The sequence below is a fragment of the Salmo trutta genome, chromosome 12 (genome assembly GCF_901001165.1).
Source record: "Salmo trutta chromosome 12, fSalTru1.1, whole genome shotgun sequence".
Lineage (NCBI taxonomy): Eukaryota > Metazoa > Chordata > Actinopteri > Salmoniformes > Salmonidae > Salmo > Salmo trutta.
In genome coordinates, this window is record NC_042968.1 from 77,737,063 (window position 1) to 77,756,190 (window position 19,128).

Sequence of the window (19,128 nt, forward strand, 5' to 3'; positions counted from 1 at the left end):
AGGATATTTACTGCAAGCATGCAAGGGTTTCCATACGGACCAATCATTAGTGCTTTTTGTAAAATTAAGGAAGTTATGTTTTACTGTATGTTACAGGAAAGAATACCTGTCGTTATGTGTGAAAAGAAAGAAATGCATGAAATGCTATCTAGTGCATTTAAGTGAAATTCAGATCAAATGGATTATTTGGATTATTTCCAATCAAAAGGGCAAAATCTTCTACTTTTACTTGATATGTTCACTATGCCGTTTAAATGCAAATGCTAAACTACTACATCTTCCCCTAAATTGTTTGTTGAGTTGGATAGCTTTATATATTGTCTTCTTGTTTTTCAAAGCTTTGTATAGTATGCTTTTGTAAGACTTGTTTGGCACTTTAAATAATGTAATTCATTGTATTGCTATTGAACATTTTCACCAAATGTTTTGGTGAACTCCATCTTGAGGCTATGTAGGCCAGGTGGATTTGTTATTTTGCTCAAGACTTACTTGGCCAATTGGGGGTGGGGAAGTTTATCTACACTGAACAAAAATATAAACGTAACATGTAAAGTGTTTGTCCCATGTTTCATGAACTGAAATAAAAGATCCCAGAAATGTTCCATACGCACAAAAAACATATTTCTCTCAAACGTTGTGCACAAATTTGTTTACATCCCTTTTAGTGAGCATTTATTTTTTGCCAAGATAATCCATCCACCTGACAGGTGTAACATATCAAGAAGCTGATTTAACAGCATGATCATTACACAGGTGCACCTTGTGCTGGGGACAATAAAAGGCCACTCTAAAATGTGCAGTTTTATTACACAACACAATGCCACAGATGTCTCAAGTTTTGAGGGAGCATACAATTGGCATGCTGACTGCAGGAATGTCCACCAGAGCTTTTGCCAGAGAATGTAATGTTCATTTCTCTACCATAAGCCGCCTCCAACGTTGTTTTAGAGAATTTGGCAGTAGGTCCAACTGGCTGCACAAATGCAGACCACGTGTATGGCGTTGTGTGGGCGAGTGGTTTGCTGATGTCAATGTTGTGAAAGAGTGCCCCATAGTGGCGTTGGGGTTATCGTTTGGGCAGGCATAAGCTATGGACAATGAACACATTTGCATTTTACAGATGGCAATTTGAATACACAGAGATACCGTGACGAGATCCTTTTTTAAGGTATCTGTGACTAACAGATGTATATCTGTATTTCCAGTAGATAGATTAGGGCCTAATGCATTTATTTCAATTGACTGATTTCCTTATATGAATGTAACTCAGTAAAATTGTAGAAATTGTTGCATGTTGGGTTTATATTTGTGTCCAGTATAGCATGACGTTTGATATCCAGTGGGCTCCATCCATCCAGCCCTTAACACACCATAGGTGGGAAAAATGTGTAGTACTCGTATTGACCACTGAGAGATGAAAATCAACAGAGCTCAACATTTTATCTACAGGCTGTGGACAATAACAAAATAACAAAAACTGCAAGATGGTGCCAGATCTAGATGCTTTCTGTCTAAGATCTGTTTGGACATCTGGGGCTACTCTGACGATATGATCAGATTTTTCGATGTCTCCAATGAGAAATTAAGGACTGAGCGAACAATATCTTACAGTAAATGCAACATGGCACTGGGTTCATTCTGAATTCTGAAGGCTAAAGCCCATATAATGCCATCTTAACCATGACACATGTTAAAACCATTCATGGGAATCCTAATGACACTATCAAACCTACATCCTTATATGTGACACCACAGGGGTCGTTTGCCAAAAGGAGATGTATGGTTACAACAGTTATGTCATGTTTATGAAGTATTATGTAGACTAATCTGACATAGATCAATAGGGTGCAAGAAGCTCCTTCAAATCTGACGCCAGGTTCCTGAGTAACGGCGAGTGACGTCATACTTCGGCCCCCTACAGATTAGTATCATCCACTGATTTGGCTTTAGATTAAACAGAAACTCCCCTTTTTAACTTTTAGTCCCAGTAGCTACTCTGTACTGCTTCATTTTCTGCTGTAGTATAACCTGACACTGCAGGTTAGATTTAGTGCAAACTCTGGTTACTTTCTCTCAAATGTGTTGCAAAGGCTAATCGTCATCGGTGGCACAACTACCACTGTGACAGGTAGAATATTGGAGTGGCATCCAACCATATAGATCCTATTAAAGTATTATAATTCCTAATTCTATGCATCCAATTTACTGGGGTTAAAAGTGTCAAGATCCAAGATCTGGTCTCTGCTCCATACTACAGATGTAGGATCTTAATTTGATCACTTTGTTGCAGGAAAACTTTCCTGCAGTGCTTGTAGTGTATTTGAGGTTTAAAAAGGCTCCTGAAGTTTGTAATTTCAATTTAGAAATTTCAGACTTGATTTTCCCTTCTGAAAAATGTATCAACCCCTACAAAAATGTCCATTAATTATAATCCACATTATAATTCACATTTCCTGTTGCTGCAGGATTAATTTCCTGCTGTAGCAAACAGACTCAAATTAAGATCCTACATCTGTACGGTCTCTCTCTTTTTCTGTATTTTCTGCATCTCTCTCTCTCTCTCTCTCTCTCTCGGCCCCATGGTGCATCCTGTCCTGTGCTAGCCTTCCATGGGGCTTGGCGCTCCCAATTAGAGGTCCGTATCCTGCCTGTCTGGTGCCAGCCCGGCCAGGGGACGGAGACGTTGGAGAGAGAAGCTCTTGGAACTTAGGGGAGCCCATCAGTGAGCTCTGAGGAGATTAGTCACTGCAATGTGCAAGGCAGTAACTGTGATGCTCTCAACCTTTTCTCCTCTCCTATCCTCTGGAATGTCCAAAGGACCCCCCATCTCTTTTTTTTGGCTACCTCTGTATCTGATCTGTGACTTTGCTTCCCTCGGTCATCCAGTGCCATTTGATTATCATGCAAACCCAGTAGGTTCTGATTCAACAATGCACTAGATGTTTCAGTCATAACCACGTTTACAATACAACTTTAATGTCCATAGTTACAGCCAACAATGGAAATGTGTCTTCTGCTCTCTTCATTTAAATCTTGGAGGAATCTTAAAGGAATTTGTCATTCCCTAGCATGAATATCAAATGCACTGCACTTCATTGCATTGTTGAATCAAAGCGATACTAGTTTGAACATGGAGATAGTCTGTAAATGCCTGTTTTAATGTATGAATGCATTTGCTCTCTTCACTCTAGACAGAACCAAATAACAAAAAAAGGTCTTGTTTTTCTCCTGTAAAGGTACAGTTTGGATAAACATGGCATCAACCCTGCAGTGGACATATCATTGGTTAGTGGATCTGAGCCAATGGAAATGAGTGACTTTAAGAGCAAAATAAAAAAAATAAAATGGGGATTACAGGCCTTTTTGGTTGTCTCTTTAGTTCATGGCTATTTATCACACATCTTGTCTTGCCTCTAGAAACTTAAAACCCTTTCTTCAGATTCTAATGATGTTTCTGATCTTCTGGGTTTGATCCTCCGTGACATTTGAAGGGTGGGTGGGTCTGCAGTGTTTTCAGAGGTACTGAGTTTTTTTCTAATCCCGCCCCCCTGCTACAACCCTTAAATAAATAGAGTAAATTTGAATTTAAGACAGGCATGTTTCATAGGAACTATAATATCAGTACCCAACATTCTAAGGGTGATTTTTTTTTTTTTTTTTTACAGTGAGAGAGTAGTACAACAACAGGTCACACAATGCGATGAAATGTTGATTTCAATATCAAACAAATAAACAATGGCGATATCTCTTTTTAATGCACAATATTTTTTCTCTCACATCTTTATAGTTGAATAACTTTAAATAATTCACTATAGCTGTCCTTCCTTCCTTACAGAACACAAAGCTGGATATGAGGCAATGAATACTGTATCTACAGATGAATCAAGCACAGGAAGTTAAAGAAAGAGTACAATTATATTTGCCAACTATGTCCTTGAGGATACTGGATGACAAAATGTACTGTATATGTCTATTTCTCAAACAATGAGTAATTCATACCTGTGACTCTTTTTATAATAATGCACTAACTCTAGAACAAGTGACACTCTCCCAAAAACACAGTATTTTCAAGAAGAAAAAAAAATACAATAATCATCATCTTTGTAACCATAATGAAAACACCCCAAAGAACTGCTCTAAAAACAAACATGAGAAGAGAAATTAAGATAAGTTTGCACTGACTCTGGACAGGAACACAGTGATCTAACATCCCATCCTGATGGGCCCCAATGTAGACCAGCATTGTACCAGAGCTGATGTCCCATAAAGAGAACAATTTCACTTGAAAAAATCCAAGGAACGACACATAATCCAAACAAGGTTGCTGTACAGAGTAGAACTGGAGAATTCCTGCATGTTATCCATGGGAGATGGGGGGTAAAGCTGGATATAAGGGACTCTGCCGATGCCTGAACACACAATCCACCTCTGATTTGATGAGCTGCAGTAGAGGACGCTGATTACAGAGTATCAATAAAAAGCCAATGAGACTCTGAGACATCTCTTCTCTCAAGACCTTTCGCTTTCTATTTAGCAAAAATATCATGCAGTCTTTAGTTCCAAAATCCCCCAAACGGATTTGATGGTTGTTTGTTAGTTAGTTAGATGGTTCGTTTGTTTGTTTGTTTCAGGAGAAATTTCAAAGGCTTGAAATGTTTCTCTCGCAATTATTCTTAAACATTCAAGTCATTCTAATAATGCTTTATACAGGAGAAAAGTCCTTCAGATTTACACACACACACACGTGTATATAGAAATATAATATATAGAAATATGCATATACATATGTATCAACTTGTACATGTGTATACATATTTTCAACTGTATCAAAGCCAATTTAATGTGCTCTCAAAATATGGCCCATGATTCCTAGTGGGATGCACATCAATTCACATAGTACAACCAGTAGATTAGGTTGAAAAATCCAAACATGATGGGGAAAAGGACCCGGGACCATTTGTCAATGGTGCTGACATCTGCCAGATTAGGGATTTTCAGCTTGAGCTTGGAGGAGCGCCGTCGTAGCCGACAGTTGGCCCTGCTGCGCATGGCGCTGCGGTCCAGTGAGTGGTGGCTGAAGCCGTCCCGGGGAGCCATGGGCTTCCTGAACTGGACCCCGGAGCTGTCGAATGACATCACTGAATTCCGGGAGTCACTGACACTACTTCCCACGTCTGACGGCATCACCTCGTTATTCATCTCCAATGTGGTGAGAAGGATGTTCCCATAAGCGTCCACCTTGGAGGACAGAGGAGGGGAGAGAGAATGTCAAGGTGAAGCAGAACACGGTGACATTACCCCAAACTGGCCTAATAATAATCTACTCCCACCCACCCATTTCATTTTCATTTCCAATTTTCAAGCTAAAGCAAATGTAATGATGTGGAAGGAAATGTAATCTTTTCATGCCTCTTTAAAGAATTCTGAATTTATGCACTTTTCCCATTTTCTCCCTTATAGCTGATGCCTTACGGTGCTTTTTCACTGAGAGTAAATTGACACAAATTAATTGCCATCACTCTATCAACCATTTTATCAGACCTCTATTAGGCTGCAGTCCCACAGCTCATAAGATTTCTAAATGCATGTACCCCAACTTTTCTTTGCTCCTCGAGGTACAGATTTCTTCTCTGTGTATATGACCTGAGGGTGTTGGTTTGAAACGGCGTGGCAATGGAGTCCTTGCAATGAAAAAAACATTATTCAACATTAAACGCCTATAAAACACTGACAATTAAGCACATCTTAAAAATACAGAATGCATAAACATAAGGTTAACAAGAACAACTTTGCATAAGCATGGCATGTCATATTTCAGACACAGAGACAAGGGGCTTCATTCAGTCAGAGCGTTTTAGCATTTTCCCCTGAATACTAATGTTTTTGCCTGCATACCCATTAAAATTTGTCAAAAGTGGGTGAATGTTGGTAAAAATGCAACTCCCAGGACAGCACAGTGGTAAGACAGAATCAAGTCCACAGCCAAAACAAAGACAACAACCCGAGAGGAGAATGGGAATGTAGTTCAATGAACAGCTACAGTATATCTCAATGCCAAAAAACAATGTTCATTAAAATCAAAGAGTCAGTGCTGGAGAAAAAGCAATGGAGGATGGCTGTTGTATATGTATCTGGTGGAGGTAGCATCTTCAGGTTTGTGAAAGTACTGTCTTATGTCAAACCAACATAAAGGAATGCGTATTTTGCAGTCTTGTGATGTCTATGCTAGGGATTCTCAAAAAAACAAACAATGATTGTTTTATGCTAGGATTCTGATTCTGATACAGAGAGAAAGAAGGAAGCTGAAGATGCAAACCTGTTCCCTCAGGCGCTTCTCTTCGTATCGCGGGCGCTCGTTGTTGGTTTTGTTCAGCCGCTCGTGGATTTTCTTCTGTTGCTGGGGGCCCCGGCCAAAGAACACATAGTTTACGAAGGCATATTCGAGCAGGGCCAGAAACACAAACACAAAACAGCCCATGAGGTAGACGTCGATGGCTTTCACATACGGGATCTTTGGGAGGGTCTCCCTAAGGTGGGTGTTAATGGTTGTCATGGTGAGCACCGTTGTAACACCTGGAAATTGCAAACACAAACATAAATAGATTATTATTAGATATAAATCAGTAGTCATCACCATTAAAGTAAAATATTTGGTCCAAAGTGCAAGGTAATGATTTTGAGTAGGAGGTTTGTGCGCCTCTAAATATTGTTTGACAAGTTGCCGCTGCTGGGTAGATTTATAGCTTTCTGTTTTCAATGGAAAGTGCAAATTATGAGTGGTAGTAAAGGCTCCTTTTTGTAAGTGGGAGATGGTCATTAATCTGTTTATGGCGATTCAGAATTGTGCTTTGCGTAGCATTTTGTACTGCAACATGTTAGAGCAAACTTGTGAGAAATGTTGAAGACAACCTTGCCCACTGATTTCACTGAGAAAACATTGTGATGCTGAAACACTGCAGTGGAGATGGAGTCTTACCCAGGGCTACCCGAGCTGCTGAGGCATCGTAGTTGATCCAGAAGGAGACCCAGGAGAGGATGGTGATCAGGATGGAGGGCATGTATGTCTGCAGGATGAAGTAGCCTATGTTCCTTTTAATCCTGAAACTCAACGATAGCCTGGGATAGGAACCTTTCACAGAGAACAAGAGAGAAGGAGAGAGGATGGAGTGATGGAGTGATTGAGAGGGGCAGAGGAAAACACATCAGTGCAGAAAAGGAAGAACCGCTGGCACAATTTATGAGTTCCAAAGTCTGCACTTTGACAATGCGCGGGGTAGTCATTTCTCCATTCATTCAGACTGAGCACTTCATTTCCCCAAAGCAATGGATTCCTTTCCAGGGACAAGTTCGATTCCAATTAAACATGGCAGAAAGTCGCAAGCACAGCAGATTTTTCTGCAAGCCCCCCATCTCAGCAGGCAGCTCCAGCATCCCTCTGAGAATTGTCATGGAGAGCTGCTGTGTTTTTCTCTGTTTAGCACTTTCTCTGTCCTCTAAATATCACCAAAATGGGATTTAAAAAGGCCCGTAATTGGAGAGCATGTCTTCTCACTACTTAAGTGAGGAGGAGGAACACACATGAGACTGTGATATAGCTAGTGGGGTGAACCTATGGCGCTTAACATTAATGCATGTTGCAGAGAAAAATGTCAGCTCGTTATGATGAGACATTAATTGGTTGCATTGAATGTATTGATTATTCAAACAAGCTCAACAACAAGTTGTTAATGAGAAAGATAGATTCCCCTGTGGCTTTGACTTTCCCCTACTTCAGCTAGAGAGAAATGTTTACCGCTATGAGTGCATAACTAATTCCCTCAAGGGAGTTTGTATGACCACTTTATCAAAATGAGAGAAAGGGCCTAAGATAGTCATGATGGTTTTAATTTAAAAGGCAATCGACTGTGTGCTACACACAATGAAAAATGACCCTTTCATCTCCCTGGTCTGGTAAATCTTTTAATGAATCAATATCCGGGCATACATATTTTATTCCTTTCTGCTATACCTCGTGAATATAAATAAACAAGTGCACACACAAGGGCAAGACTACTTAAAGACTAGACTACTAAATGAACTCAAGTTAACTGTCACATGGAGATTACTTTAAATATTCTGCAGGAGACGTTCTCTGAACTGTTAAGCAGCTAGTTGGAAGTGCTACCCATTGGAATAGCATTAATAACACAAAACAGTGAGTGGAACTGGACTGACAGTTTAACTAATCCTACAAGCAAGCCTACATTCTATCATTGTTAAGTTGAAAAATAACTAACATGTACATACAGGACCATTAGAATGTATTTCTGCATATTTCTTAGAATGTATTCTTATGGCATTACTACCCCTTCAGCACAGATATGAGGTGTGGAGGCCTTACCTGTGGTAAACCTGACCTCCCTGGACACCAGGCGAAGTGCTACGATGGAGAACTGAGGTAGCTCCAGCTTGTCCACCCCCGTCACTGCAGTGTCACCTCCGTGCCAGTAGAAAACAATGTCGTCTGTGGTGTACCCATCTGTCTCAGGTTACAGAGAATAGGTGGAGAGGATTTGAGGAGAATGAACAGGTTCAGTACTGGTAGAATATCTCACCTTTGACATTAGGGAAGCAGAATGGACCAAAGCAGAGGAGAATAGGCCTTCAGTCCATTGGTACTGTATATAACATGGTCACCCACTTAGGTAAACTGTATGACAACTAATCAAATCAAAATGTATTTGTCACATGAGCCGAATAGAACAGGTATAGACTTTACTTTGAAATGCTTACTTATGAGCCCGTTCCCAACAATGCAGAGTTGAAAAGCAAGAATAATTTGCTAAAAATAAAAAATGAAATAGTAACACAATAAAATAACAAACACAGGGCTATATACAAGGAGTACCGGTACCGAGTCAATGTGCAGGGTTACAAGGTAGTTGAGGTACTTGAGATAATGTAGGTAGGGGTAATAGTGACTAGGTAATCAGGATAGATAATAAACAGAGTAGCAGCAGCGTATGTGAAGAGTGTGAAAGAGTAGGAAAGTGTGTCTATGTGTGAGTGTGTTTGTGTGTGGCGTCAATGTGCATGTGTGTGTGTGTTTTGTGTGAGCGTATGTAGTGTATGTGTGTGTGCATGTGTGTGTTGGAGTGTTAGTGTAATATGTTGTGAGTGTGTGGGTAGTCCTGTGATTGTGCATAGAGCTGGTGCAAGAGAGTCAGTGCAAATAAAAAGGGGGTCAATGCAAATAGTCGAGGTAGCCATTTGATTAACTGTTCAGCAGTCTCTGTTTCCTATAGTCCACAATCAGCTCTTTTGTCTTGCTGACGTTGAGGAAGAGGTTGTTGTCCTGGCACCACACTCCCAGGTCTCTGACTTCCTCCCTGTAGGCGGTCTCATTGTCGTTGGTGATCAGGCCTACACACCGTCGTGTCGTCGGCAAACTTAACAATGGTGTTGTATTCGTTTGCAGCCACAGTCTTGGGTGAACAGAATGTACAGGAGGGGACTAAGCACGTACCCCTGACGGGCCCGCGTGTTGAGGGTTAGCGTGGCACATGTGTTGTTGCCCACCCTCACCACTTGCCTTTCAAAGCATTTTATGGCTACAGATGTGAGTGCTACAGGGCAATAGTCATTTAGACAGGTTACCTTGGCATTCTTGGGCACAGGGACTATGATGGTCTGCTTGAATCATGTAGGTATTAGAGACTGGATCAGGGAGAGGTTGAAAATGCCAGTGAAGACACTTGCCAGCTGGTCAGCGCATGCTCTGAGTATGCGTCCTGGTAATTTGTCTGGCACTACAGCCTTGTGAATGCTAAATCTGTTTAAAGGTCTTACTCACATTGGCTACTGAGAGCGTGATCACACAGTCATCCGGAACAGCTGGTGCTCTCATGCATGGTTCAGTGTTGCTAGCCTCAAAGCGAGCATAGAAGGCATTTAGCTTGTCTGGGCGCCTCTCATAACTGGGCAGCTCATGGCTGGGTTTCCCTAATCCGTGATAGTTTGCAAGCCCTGCCACATCCAATGAGCATCAGAGCTGGAGTAGTAGGATTCAATCTTAGTCATGTATTGACGCTTTTCCTGTTTGATGGTGTCATGACGTTGGCCTGTGGGTAAGGTTTATGACCCCCCCATAAATACCTTTCTCCATTCCCCTCTCTCTCTGACCCTACTGAAGGACTTGAATAGCCTGTGTTAAATATAGAGAGTCTGGGAACATCAAACAAATGGGGAAAAGGAACCATCTTTTGATAATAAAACCAGTTGGAAATATGCTTGATAACGTAATGAGTATGTATGTCAGTTCATTGTTATCTGAGACATTATGATTGATGACAGGACGATATAAACTGTACCTGAGAAAGTATACACCCTCTAGTTATCAGAGTCACATGGAATTGTTATGCAATTGAAATGTTTGATATTGAAATTGTTTGTTCGGAGATTAAATGTAATTTTAGCTTCCAAATGAGAGAATTGGGTTTTCATAAGGAAAGTGCCCTGCCGATCAGTGGCCCCACCCTTTGTAGAGACATGGGGTTATAAACGATGAAACACCTCCTTCCCTCCTCTCCACTATATAAGTCTTTGACGAAAAGACATTCACGTGTTCCAGTACGTGAGGACTGCAGCCTCTACGTTAGAAGGACAGACACATATCAAGAACAGAACTAAGCCAACCTCGGCGTGAGCTATGGTATGAACTGGTATGAACTTTGAGCTTATTCACTACAGAAGTGATACTTCCTAGCCATTGAGTTAGCGCTGCTAACGTGGGCTAGGAAAGGACGGACGACGGATCCAGTCTAACAACCAGACGAAGATACCACCACCATTGACATTCTTCCACTACACAACAGGAAGATCTGTTGGCCAACCCGGCCAGCATCTACGACCAATCTACCGAAGCGCAGCTCAGAGTAAATATTTATTGCATTTTCCTTTTCCAAATGGGCGGTAATTTAGAATGCATAAGATAATGTATTTACGATAGCATAGCTGCTGTTTCATTGTTCCTAAGTCTTCCCGCCCTTTCATTCAGGCCCAACCCCCCTTTCCTTTGTGTAACCAGCTTTCATACAGGTTCCGTTCACCAGGGGTGAATTCTGTATGACATTGTATTCTGTGTATTTGTAATTCTGTGTGATTAGTTAGGTATTTAGTAAATAAATAATTAAACCCAATTTTGTATTGCTGATTCAACTTGTTAGCCAGGGTTCGTGAAGATAACCAAGAATTTACAACTTTCATGATGAGACTGAAAATAAGATAAGGGTTAATATTGACTGCTATCGATGTAAAATATTACTAAGTATTTTAAGAGTTTATTCGGAAGATAACAGCTCTATAAACGTTCTTCTGTGGTGCCCCGACTTTCTAGTTAATTACATTTACATGATTAGCTTAATCAGGTAATATTAATTACAGAGAAATAATTTTATAAGTTAGCATGTCATATCACTTAATTCGGCATAGCCAAAGACACGACAATGGTTTGTCGGAGGCGGGACTTCTTAAAATCATCCGGATTAGTGTCCCACTCCTTGAAAGCGGCAGCTCTAGACTTTAGCACAGTGCGGATGTTGCCTGTATCCATGGCTTCTGGTTGGGATGTGTATGTACGGTCACTGTGGGGATGATGTCGTCGAAGCACTTATTAATGTGGTAAACTTCTCAATACCATCGGATGAACCCCAGAACATATTCCAGTTTGTGCAAGCGAAACAATCCTGTAGCTAGGCATTCGCTTCATCGGTCCACTTCCGTATTGAGTAAGTCACTGGTACTTCCTGTTTGAGTTTTTCATTGTAAGCAGGAATCAGGGGGATAAAGTTATGGCCAGATTAGCCCATAGAAACACACTGAATAACAGATTAATCCATGGAAAAACAGACAGTAAAACATTGAATCAAAAGGAAGTATGTTTTGAACTGTGTGTCCTATATCTGAGAGATATAAAAAAGATCAGATTTTTCTGTTTTATTTTTTTACTGTGGAATTACATGTATAACATTGACGTGGAAATACCCTATTTACTTCCATTCATTTTTTGGCCCAGTAACGGATTACCTCCATCGTGTCCGTCAGAGTCCCATCTTTCCATAGAGTGATCATATAAATTTCAAGATCGTTTGGACGCTATAGATGTTATCATGAGAAGACTGATTTTTGAGATGTCTCATGGTATGACAAACACTGTTGTAGCTCTGCCACCTTCCACCGGAGATGTGGAAGGCCGACATTTGTGGATGTGGTGGATTGAGACGCAGCCCATGCAAAACAGATATCTCTAGCTTAAAGAGACAGACTTTGACGTGGATTTATTTTATTTATTATGCCTCGAATGGAGCCTGAAGCGGAGAAGTTATTTTAACATTTTATATATATATATATATATATATATACACTGCTCAAAAAAATAAAGGGAACACTTAAACAACACAATGTAACTCCAAGTCAATCATACTTCTGTGAAATCAAACTGTCCACTTAGGAAGCAACACTGATTGACAATAAATTTCACATGCTGTTGTGCAAATGGAATAGACAACAGGTGGAAATGATAGGCAATTAGCAAGACACCCCCAATAAAGGAGTGGTTCTGCAGGTGGGGACCACAGACCACTTCTCAGTTCCTACGCTTCCTGGCTGATGTTTTGGACACTTTTGAATGCTGGCGGTGCTTTCACTCTAGTGGTAGCATGAGACGGAGTCTACAACCCACACAAGTGGCTCAGGTAGTGCAGCTCATCCAGGATGGCACATCAATGCGAGCTGTGGCAAGAAGGTTTGCAGTGTCTGTCAGCATAGTGTCCAGAGCATGGAGGCGCTACCAGGAGACAGGCCAGTACATCAGGAGACATGGAGGAGGCCGTAGGAGGGCAACAACCCAGCAGCAGGACCGCTACCTCCGCCTTTGTGCAAAGAGGAGCAGGAGAAGCACTGCCAGAGCCCTGCAAAATGACCTCCAGCAGGCCACAAATGTGCATGTGTCTGCTCAAACGGTCAGAAACAGACTCCATGAGGGTGGTATGAGGGCCCGACGTCCACAGGTGGGGGTTGTGCTTACAGCCCAACACCGTGCAGGACGTTTGGCATTTGCCAGAGAACACCAAGATTGGCAAATTCGCCACTGGCGCCCTGTGCTCTTCACAGATGAAAGCAGGTTCACACTGAGCACGTGACAGACGTGACAGAGTCTGGAGACGCCATGGAGAACGTTCTGCTGCCTGCAACATCCTCCAGCATGACCGGTTTGGCGGTGGGTCAGTCATGGTGTGGGGTGGCATTTCTTTGGGGTGCCGCACAGCCCTCCATGTGCTCGCCAGAGGTAGCCTGACTGCCATTAGGTACCGAGATGAGATCCTCAGACCCCTTGTGAGACCATATGCTGGTGCGGTTGGCCCTGGGTTCCTCCTAATGCAAAACAATGCTAGACCTCATGTGGCTGGAGGGTGTCAGCAGTTCCTGCAAGAGGAAGGCATTGATGCTATGGACTGGCCCACCCATTCCCCAGACCTGAATCCAATTGAGCACATCTGGGACATCATGTCTCGCTCCATCCACCAACGCCACGTTGCACCACAGACTGTCCAGGAGTTGGCGGATGCTTTAGTCCAGGTCTGGGAGGAGATCCCTCAGGAGACCATCCGCCACCTCATCAGGAGCATGCCCAGGCATTGTAGGGATCATACAGGCACGTGGAGGCCACACACACTACTGAGCCTCATTTTGACTTGTTTTAAGGACATTACATCAAAGTTGGATCAGTCTGTAGTGTGGTTTTCCACTTTAATTTTGAGTGTGACTCCAAATCCAGAGCTCCATGGGTTGATAAATTGGATTTCCATTGATTATTTTTGTGTGATTTTGTTGTCAGCACATTCAACTATGTAAAGAAAAAAGTATTTAATAACATTATTTCTTTCATTCAGATCTAGGATGTGTTGTTTAAGTGATCCCTTTATTTTTTTGAGCAGTATATATATATATATATATATATATATATATAGTATCATCAAGGGGCCCAGCTCATAAGGCCCCTTGATGATGTGAGGCCTGAGGCAATTGCCTCTACTGCCTATGGTGAGTCCACCAGTGTCTCCAGGGATCCCTCACAATGCCAGTGGAATCAGTGAGAAGTATGAGATAGATTTACAGTGCCTTCGGAAGTATTCAGACTCCTTGACTTTTTCCACATTTTGTTACGTTACAGCCTTATTCTAAAATTGATTAAATCATTTTTTCCCCTCATCAATCTACACACAATACTTCATAATGGCAAAGCAAAAATAGTTTTTTAGAAATGTTTGCACATTTATTACCAATAAAAAACGGAAATACCAAATTTTAAAAAGAATTCAGACCCTTTACTCAGTACTTTGTTCAAGCACCTTAGACAGCGATTACAGCATCGAGTCTTCTTGGGTATGACGCTACAAGCTTTGCACACCTGTAGTTGGGGAGTTTCTCCCATTTGTCTCTGCACATCGTGTCAAGCTCTGTCAGGTTGAATTGGGAGCATTGCTGCACAGCTATTTTCGGGTCTCTCCAGAGATGTTCGATCGGGTTCAAGTTGGGCCACTCAAGGACATTCAGAGACTTGTCCTGAAGCCACTCCTGCATTGTCTTGGCTGTGCGCTTAGGGTCGTTGTTCTGTTGGAAGGTGAACCTTCGCCCCAGTCTGAGGTCCTGAGCACTCTGGAGCAGGTTTTCATCAAGTATATATCTGTACTTTGTACCTTTCATCTTTGCCTCGATCCTGACTAGTCTCCCAGTCCCTGCCACTGAAAAACATCCCCACAGCATGATGCTGCCACCACCATGCTTCACCATAGGGATGGTGCCAGGTTTCCTCCAGAAGTGATGCTTGGCATTCAGAGAATCTTATTTGTCATGGTCTGAGAGTCTTTAGGTGCCTTTTGACAAACTCCAAGTGGGCTGTCATGTGCCTTTTACTGAGGAGTGGTTTCCGTCTGGCCACTCTACAATAACGGTCTGATTGGTGGAGAGCTGCAGAGATGGTTGTCCTTCTGGAAGTTTCTCCCATCTTCACAGAGGAACTCTAGAGCTCTGTCAGAGTGACCATCGGATTTTTGGTCACCTCCCTGACCACGGCCATTCTCCCCCGATTGCTCGGGCGGCCAGCTCTAGGAAGAGCCTTGGAGGCTACTGTGTTCTTGGGGACCTTCAATGCTGCAGACATTTTTTGGTACCATTCCCCAGATCTGTGCCTCGACACAATCCTGTCTCTGAGCTCTACGGACAATTCCTTCAACCTCATGGCTTGGTTTTTGCTCTGACATGCACTGTCAACTGTGGGACCTTATATAGACAGGTGTGTGCCTTTCCAAATCATGTCCAATCAATTGAATGTTCCACATATTTAGAAGCAAACTGAAAATCATATCAACATGGCATGTATTGTGGACCCTTTACCACAGTGAAGTAGGCTATAAACAGCTGTACCGTTATCCTGAATTTTAATTGTATGCCCTCATAATTTGCGTGGATGAAATTTGGAGACCCAAGCTACAGGCTTCTGTACAATTTGTATCATGTTTAATATCAGCCACTATCGGGAGTCACCGTAAGTAATACCCACATACATTTATAACTGTCACTTTAGTGTTAGTGGATCATATTAGGTGTATTCTAGTGAGTTTGTTGACAAAATTCTAATTAAAGGTACAGCGTATTTAAAGGGATGGCTTAAGATAAATGTACTGAAAACCCTATTGAATGAAAACTACACAAGAAAAGCTACATCAAAATCCCCTGGGAGTCAAAGCTACATCAGAATCACCCGGGAGTCAAAGCTACATCAGAATCACCAGGGAGTCTAAGCTACATCAGAATCACCCAGGAGTCAAAACTACATCACAATCACCGGGGAGTCAAAGCTACATCAGAATCACCCGGAAGTCAAAGAAACATCAGAATGACCCGGGAGTCTAAGCTACATCAGAATCACCAGGGAGTCTATGCTAGAGGGTGAAGTTAGACTGTGTGGAGAATTTTGGTCGAATTACTTGGGTTTTATCTCTCAGTAACACCTCAAGCCTGCAGGCATAACACATTATAATGCAGTTAAAATGCATTGTAAGACTTCTCGTTTCAGAAAATATGTGAATTACACATCTGCAACCCATACTGCAAAAGGTTAAATTCCAAATATGTTTTGTAAATATTGACAGAAACAACATGAAGTAAACAACATGAAATTCAATAGGCTACTAGAGACATACAGTACCGTATGACAGGTCTAAATGTTGGCTTTTATTTTAAGTGTACTTGAGATGAATTTGAAAAAACACTAACTGTCTGGGATCATGGGCTGTCCCTAGCTGTGTTACCCAGTGAAAGTGTCAGGGTGACATTCCTGCTGAGATCCTTGACAAGCCCAGGCAGGCAGTTGTGAGAGGGGGAGGGGGTGTTACTTAGCCAGAGTGGGGAGGAATGGGGGTGAAGACGTTTGTATTAAGTCCACCTACAGCTTTCGATTTCCAGGGTGCAGTTCTGTTCGTCGAGCGGGTACCTCCTCAAGTCCATCATGCAAGCTGCTGTGGTGGTTATTCTGGAAAAAAAGGAGAGCAGAGACATAGAGTATGAGAGAAAAGGGGGGTAGAGAGAACCGCTGTTACCTTGGTAACCTTTGAGAAATGGTAGCTTAGCCTTGACTGCACCATGTGAATCTTTAAATGAGCAATGTTAGGCAGTTGTCTCGTATTGAAAAAAAGAAAAAAGGAAATGCAATCATTGGCAGTCTAGTGTTGCATACAGACCTGTCCAAGGTCTATTTCTTAGGAGCGAGGGATGAGAAAGGAAGGGGGAAGGAGAGAAAGATACATGTGGGTTCGTTTCTCATAATCTGGCCAACTGTTTGAGACCTTCCATAATAGCCGTGATTTGTGTGTGATAAATTTACCAGTGCAGCACATTTTAATAATTACATCTGCTCTGTTAAATCATACCAGCTTTCACCTGTTTTCAGGCTTCTGGTTTAAATGAAATACGGAGCTCACTGGTTTGCCTGAATGGAAAAAGTAACTGAGTTACAACTCATCACCCCTGTGTGTTAGATGGACTGCCCATTCACAGAGAGAGTTTGATAGGTACACAGTTTGTGTGTTTGTGTGTTTTAGGAGGCGAGGGAGAGTGGTGGAGAAGTTGACCCTTTACAACAGCCTATTTTACATTTGGGATCCATAATTTAAGATGCCTAAGTCCATGCTGTCTTCCAGGTTGCTGGACAATTCAGCATATAGCAAGAGGCTGGTAGTGTGCAGGCTAATACAAGCCACTACAACTACTGTCAAACACAAGTGTATAGAGTGCAAAAGAAAAACAATGTGGAGTGTTTCTGCAGGGGCTATACAACCATGATGAAAACAGAACACAGTTCCATACAGTAAGTCACCTTTTGTGATGACGTACTTTTTGACTACCTTCACTTTGTTGTGTTAAGGCATGATGCCGTAGCAAAGGTATTCTGACTCTCCCCAAGGCCCAACACACCATAACCTCATCATCACTCCCCTCCGGCTATATCATAGACAAAGGGCATTTCACTCTGCACTGCATATTGTTTTCTATCTCACAGCTTTACTGTACATGACTCCTGTAAAGCAAAGCTGCAACATGTTGGGTGAAGAAACAAAGCCTGTGACCCCTGGGGCTCCGGCTGCTGTGTTGCTTTGAAAGGGCCCCAAGATGCTCCTCTCCCCCCAGCAGCCCCCCAGTCATCTGGGTGGGTCCCTGTGAGAACCTCACTGCAGACTCACTGTCTGGGCTGGTTCATTGATGAAACTGGGACATTGTGATGATGAGGGATTAGAAGGTTTTTTGTTGCCTTTTTCTGGGGCACAGAATTCTGGATGGGAAGTGCGCCTCCTCCTCCTCCTCACATCCCAGCAAAACAAAATAGCCAGGAATAAGTGGTGCGCTATATTTGTTTGTCTCGTGCAGTACAATAGTGACTACTACATTCGTTCTGTTGCACAATAAAAACAATGTTGTGTCCCTGTGTCGTGCCTGCTGAAAGCACTCCAGGTTATACTGTAAGAGAAGCTCACATGTCAATCAATCAAAACAGGAAAGTATGACTTTTTATGTCTTCCTGTGAATGGTAAAGGGGTCATGGTCTTTACGATAAGTCATAGAGGCTCACCTCACCCCAAATCTAATGGCACAATCTTAAAATCGGTAAAATTATATTTTCACATTAACAAATAACCTTCAATTCATTACATGTTCATCTCTTTTATCAATAGTATATATATATCTCTTTTATCAATAGTATATAGTCCCATAAAATAATCTGTACCTCCCCACCCCACCCTATTTCTTTTGTTGATTTGAATTAAACATTTGGCAATCCCACTTGCAATTCCCCATGACCCCAGCTTTGAATAGCACTGCCCTACAGTCCCTCTGTACTCTACACAGGATTCTGTCCTCACTTTATGATTCTGTCCTCAATTCATTCCTCCACCTTTTCACCAACTCCCTCTGGGCAGCAGGAGAAGCTGCTACCGCTCCCACCCCTCCATCCCTCCCTCCCCTGCACCCACAGCTGATTCCACCAAGAGACATATTAAGTAAGCATTTACCAGCCCATTAGTTCCCCGTCTCACTTCCAAACATCATCAAACTCTCTCATTAATACGAAAGTCCCCACATTCAAAAATACTACAGTTTTATATATATATAGAATACAAACAGTACTTACTATAGAATTATGTAGTAAACTGTAGAATACTATAGTAAACACTACAATATACTACAGACCACAAAAACAGTACAGTAAATACTACAGAAATGTCAAAAAAAACACTATACTCCGCAAAAACACGACAGTAATTACTATAGTACAGTGCCTTCCGAAAGTATTCACACCCCTTGACTTTTTCCACATTTTGTTGTGTTACAGTCTGAATTTAGATTGGATCCAATTTAGATTTAAATTGTCACTAGGCTACACACAATACCCAATAATGCCAAAGCGGAATTATATATATATATATTTTTTTTTACAAATTCATAAAAAATTAGAAGCGGAAATGTCTTGAGTCAATAAGTATTCAACCTCTTTGTTATGGCAAGCCTAAATAAGTTCAGGAGTAAAAATGTGCT

General features: G+C 41.8%; 1 protein-coding gene across 1 annotated transcript in view; it reads right to left on the reverse strand.

The window, feature by feature from the left end:
• Positions 1-2,830: 2,830 nt before the first annotated feature.
• Positions 2,831-19,128, reverse strand: part of LOC115204238 (gamma-aminobutyric acid receptor subunit beta-4) — a 45,009-nt gene continuing 28,711 nt past the window's right edge. The window contains exons 5-10 of the mRNA XM_029769639.1: positions 16,488-16,570; positions 8,381-8,518; positions 6,977-7,129; positions 6,317-6,573; positions 5,592-5,681; positions 2,831-5,238 (exon numbers count right to left, since the gene is read on the reverse strand). Of these exons, the coding sequence (XP_029625499.1) occupies positions 4,885-5,238; positions 5,592-5,681; positions 6,317-6,573; positions 6,977-7,129; positions 8,381-8,518; positions 16,488-16,570 (1,075 nt within the window). The 3' untranslated portion in view covers positions 2,831-4,884. The remainder of the gene's footprint in view (positions 5,239-5,591; positions 5,682-6,316; positions 6,574-6,976; positions 7,130-8,380; positions 8,519-16,487; positions 16,571-19,128) is intronic.